Source organism: Bubalus kerabau, chromosome 11, assembly GCF_029407905.1.
Source record: "Bubalus kerabau isolate K-KA32 ecotype Philippines breed swamp buffalo chromosome 11, PCC_UOA_SB_1v2, whole genome shotgun sequence".
Classification (NCBI taxonomy): Eukaryota; Metazoa; Chordata; class Mammalia; order Artiodactyla; family Bovidae; genus Bubalus; species Bubalus kerabau.
Genome location: NC_073634.1, coordinates 5,301,732 through 5,306,478, shown reverse-complemented (window position 1 = coordinate 5,306,478; position 4,747 = coordinate 5,301,732). Strand labels below are relative to the sequence as shown.

The following is a 4,747-nucleotide window of genomic DNA, read 5'->3' as shown; positions in this document are numbered from 1 at the left end:
CTTCCAATTCTGCCAGCATCCTTCCCTCGGTCCGGAAGATCCCAGACGCCGGGCCTCTCTGACCTGCCGCAGAGTGGAGGCTGGGAGGAAAAGGGTAGGGGCGCCAGAGCGGAGGCCAGGGGCGCGGGGAGGCTGCGGCCCGCGCGCCCCCCAGCGAGGCGCACCTTCCACCCACCCTGGGTTCCCCCCCGCCCGCCCCGCCTCCCTTCCTCCTCCCGCTCCCGCCTCCAGTCTCCTCCTTCCTCCAGCCGCGCTTGCTCTCCTCCCCACTCCCCGGCGGCGGCGTGCTGCCTTGCAGGCGCGGCTCCGGGTTACAGGAGCTCCGGGAGCGGGTCTGCCTCCGCGCCTCCTCCGAACCGGCTGCGCACCCCCTGCCCGGCTGGCCGGGCCCCGCGCCCCAGCGTGAGTCCAGCAGCCTCCCCGCGTCAGGGCGCAACTTTCCCCTGGTTCCCGGCGGGGCGGGGACCTCAGAGGGACAACTTGGTAAACTTCTCTGGGGCGGACGGCAGGGGCCCCGGACTCCGGTACACCGGGATGTAGGAGGGCCGTGGCCGGCCCCGGGGCGTCCCCCGACCCCTTTCGGCCTGGCCATGGGGCTCCAGCGCCTTTAGCATCGCCAGGGGGGCGACCCCCTCGTCCAGCCGACCTGGGTGGGACAGCGCCGTCGCCGGCTGTGCGCGCGCTGGGGCGAGCAGCGCCCGCTCTGGCCGCGTCCGGCCCCGCCATGGACCACCAGGAGCCCTACTCGGTGCAGGCCACTGCGGCCATCGCGGCAGTCATCACCTTCCTCATCCTCTTCACCATCTTCGGCAACGCGCTGGTCATCTTGGCTGTGCTGACCAGCCGCTCGCTGCGCGCCCCGCAGAACCTGTTCCTAGTGTCGCTGGCCGCCGCCGACATCCTGGTAGCCGCGCTCATCATCCCTTTCTCGCTGGCCAACGAGTTGCTGGGCTACTGGTACTTCTGGCGCACCTGGTGCGAGGTGTACCTGGCGCTCGACGTGCTCTTCTGCACTTCCTCCATCGTGCACCTGTGTGCCATCAGCCTGGACCGCTACTGGGCGGTGAGCCGGGCCCTGGAGTACAACTCCAAGCGCACCCCGCGCCGCATCAAGTTCATCATCCTCATCGTATGGCTCATCGCAGCGGTCATCTCGCTGCCGCCCCTCATCTACAAGGGCGACCAGGGTCCCCAGCCCCTGGCCCGCCCTCAGTGCAAGCTCAACCAAGAGGCCTGGTACATTCTGGCCTCCAGCATTGGATCTTTCTTTGCACCCTGCCTTATCATGATCCTGGTCTACCTGCGCATCTACCTGATCGCCAAGCGCAGCCACCGCAGAGGCCCCAGGGCCAAAGGGGGGCCTGGGGAGAGGGAGTCTAAGCAGCCACACCCTGTCCCTGGGGAAGTTTCAGACTCAGCCAAACTGCCAACCTTGGCCTCTCAACTGGCCACTCCTGGAGAGGCCAACGGATGCTCCCAACATCGCTCAGGGGAGAAGGGGGAGGGGGAGACCCCTGAAGCCCCAGGCACTCCTGCCTTGCCACCCAGCTGGCCTGTCATCCCCAAGTCAGGCCAGGGTCAGAAGGAAGGGGTCTGTGGTTCATCTCCGGAGGAGGAGGCAGAAGAGGAGGAAGAAGAGGGTTGTGAGCCGCAGGCCTTGCCGGCGTCTCCTGCCTCAGCTTGCAGCCCGCCCCTGCAGCAGCCACAGGGTTCCCGGGTGCTGGCAACCCTGCGTGGCCAGGTGCTCCTGGGCAGGGGCACAGGCACTGCAGGGGCGCAGTGGTGGCGGCGGAGGACGCAGCTGAGCCGAGAGAAGAGGTTCACCTTCGTGCTGGCTGTGGTCATCGGCGTCTTCGTGCTCTGCTGGTTCCCTTTCTTCTTCAGCTACAGCCTGGGTGCCATCTGCCCGCAGCACTGCAAGGTGCCCCACGGCCTCTTCCAGTTCTTCTTTTGGATCGGCTACTGCAATAGCTCGCTGAACCCCGTCATCTACACTATCTTCAACCAGGACTTTCGCCGTGCCTTCCGGAGGATCCTGTGCCGCCAGTGGACCCAGACAGCCTGGTGAGCCCGCCAGCCTGCTGCCTGTGTAGGGTGGTCCCAGGTGGTGCCGGGGTTACCCTGCTTCACCCTGTTTTAGGTGGCCACCTCCCTGGGCTTTCTGGTCCCTTCCTGGTCCTGAAGCCTCATCCTGGGGACCCCCTGGGAGGGTCAGGGGGTCTATTTGAAGGCTCCCCTTGCAGGCTACAGTCCATGGGGTCAAGAAGAGTTGGACACGACTGAGCGACTAACCCATACACACACACACACACACACACACACACACTTGCTGGCTTGGCTGTGGGGGGCCATCTTCTCCACCCACTGCCTGTACAAGGGCAGATGGACGAGGCTTGGCCCATCCTGAACGTAGCTGAATGTTCTGGGCTCCCCTCCCAGAACCACAGACCCCTGCCAACCACTGGTGGGCTTCCCTCCCCTGAGAATCCCGTGTCTTCTGGTTGACCACTTGCCGTGTCTTCTTTTTTTCCTCTTCTTCCCCTGGAAAACAGCAGGAAGCCAGCCTTCCACTTTTTCTAGGAGGGCCTGCTGCTGAGGAAGAAGCAGAAATGACGACAGGCATCCATGTTGGGTGCACAGGTCCCGATGAGGCCCTGGGTGGGGGTTTATGGGCTGGCACTGTCTTTGGGCCCTTCTTCACCTTCGTCCTGCTTTTGGGTTTGTAACTCCTTTAAAGACCAGAGTCTTGGATCGTTTTCCTCACTCAGCGCCTCTCTGGAAGGCAGGTGGGTGTGTGGATGCCTCCGTGGGGTGGTCTGGAGGCCTGGCCTCCTCCTCGACGGGAGGGCCCTGATCACTAGCGTTCACCCCCTGCAAAAACTGGGGTGACAATAGCTTGCCGCCTACTTGCCGCCGGGAGATGAAAGGCATGGCTGAAAGTGTTGAGCTCCATGGGGGTAACGCATTAGAGAACCAGAAAATGTGATTATTCAGTGATACAAAAATCCCCCTTTTCTGTGTTTACCACTGCCTGTCTTCCTGTAGACTTTTGTTCTGTGCCTGGGGTGTGAATTCCTACCCCAAACTGGAAGTGGGGAGTGGCAGACAGAACCACAGTTTCAGTTCAAGGATTTCTTTGAGAATGTGTTCTTATGCCTGCAAAGATTTGAGTTATTATGCTGCATGACAACTTCTCAACATTTCACCTGCAACACCAAGAGGGTTTTTATTGGATTGGACACCCCTCCCCCACAACGGGGGAGAAATCTTTTGTCATCAAGCTGGTGAATGTTTCCCCAAGATCTCTAAAGATACCCACTGCAAGGGAATGGGGTGAGATGAGCGTGTGTGGCGGAGTGCTGGGGCTGGAGCAGGTGGGTAGGGGCCCGTGGACTCCTAGGGGGCTCCCACTGGAGTCCCCAGGCTGGGCTCCAAGCCCCATGTGGGCCCCTGTGATGCATAGCTGACCCTGCCCCTGGTGGGTACCGTCTGCCCATCTCAGACCCAGCCGTGTTGCTCCACCCCACTGCGGGGGCTCCAGGGGCCTCTCCCTCTTGGTCCCCTCTCCCGTCCCTCCTGGAACAACTGGGAGCACTGGGAAGCTGTTTCCCAGCCTTCCCCATGGGTATGCCTGGCTTCACCATTAAGCCAGTGAGCGCCTTATCTTGGGGGCTGGGCTGAGCAGCACAGGCACTGATGGGCCTGGCTGGATCTGGAGGGATGTTGGGGGAGTTTTCTGGGGTGGAGAGAACGGAGGGGACCAGAGTCGCTCCTGGGGCAGGAGGCCATCCAGCTCATCCCTGGTCTCAGCGTGAGGCTGGGCCTGGCCTGGGGGCAGGGCCAGGGAGGCTGGGCCCGGGGAGGGGCTGACTTGTGCCATCCGCCTAGTCTCACGTGCCCCCCCCGGGACACTGCTGTTGTTGCTCGTGTCCCCTTGTGATATGCAGGTTTTTATTTTTTTTAAAGTCTGAGCTATTTTATCAATAAAGGATATTTTGTAATAAGCAAGCTGTGTCCTCATTGCCCAAAGACGACCGATAGTAGTTATTTCTCAGCTACCTGTGTAGCAGATTCCGGCACAGGGGCCCTCCCAGGGCCAGCTGCCTTTTCCACCTCTGGGTGTGGCTGGCTGGTCCCCACCCACCTGCCTGAGTTTGTCCACTCAGCTTCCCTTATTCATCATTACAAGTCAGTGGGGGTGAGAGTCGCCAGGGGAGTTTGAGACTGGCTGCCTGGGAAGGAAGGGAGGGAAGGCTTCCAGAGGAGGTGACCTTTGGGCAGGGCCTTGGGTGAAGAGCAGGAGTACACCAAGAAGGAAGACAGGAAGGTGTTTCGGGCAGGAGACCAGCACATGGGGGCTGACACCACCCACACAGAATGGGAGGAACACGGGGAGGGAGGGAGGGAAAGAAGGTCACTCAAAGGAATGTTTGAAGCTGCTGCCTTCACCCTATGCCTAAGGAAAATGAAGGCAAAAGGAGAAGAGGGTGGCAGAGGATGAGATTGGATGGCATCACCGCCTCAGTGGACATGAATTTAAGCAAACGGGGGGACAGTGAAAGACAGGGAAGCCTGGCGTGCTACAGTCCATGGGGTCACAAAGAGTTGGACATGACTTGGAGACTGAACAATAACAATGACTTCAGTGAGGGGCAGGAGATTGGGATGGATCTGCTTTATGTCAGGCTGTCTGGCATGAGAACTCAGAGCTGGAAGGTCTGCAGATGGTTCCTGTCAGTCTCCCCAC

The 4,747-nt window shown here is 61.1% G+C and overlaps 1 protein-coding gene across 1 annotated transcript; it reads left to right on the top strand.

Moving 5' to 3' along the window:
• The first annotated feature begins 277 nt into the window (after positions 1-277).
• On the top strand, positions 278-4,315 carry ADRA2B (adrenoceptor alpha 2B). Its single transcript, XM_055539326.1, has one exon. It carries the CDS (start codon positions 725-727, stop codon positions 2,066-2,068), a length of 1,344 nt encoding a protein of 447 aa, XP_055395301.1. The 5' UTR covers positions 278-724; the 3' UTR covers positions 2,069-4,315.
• The last annotated feature ends 432 nt before the right edge of the window (positions 4,316-4,747 follow it).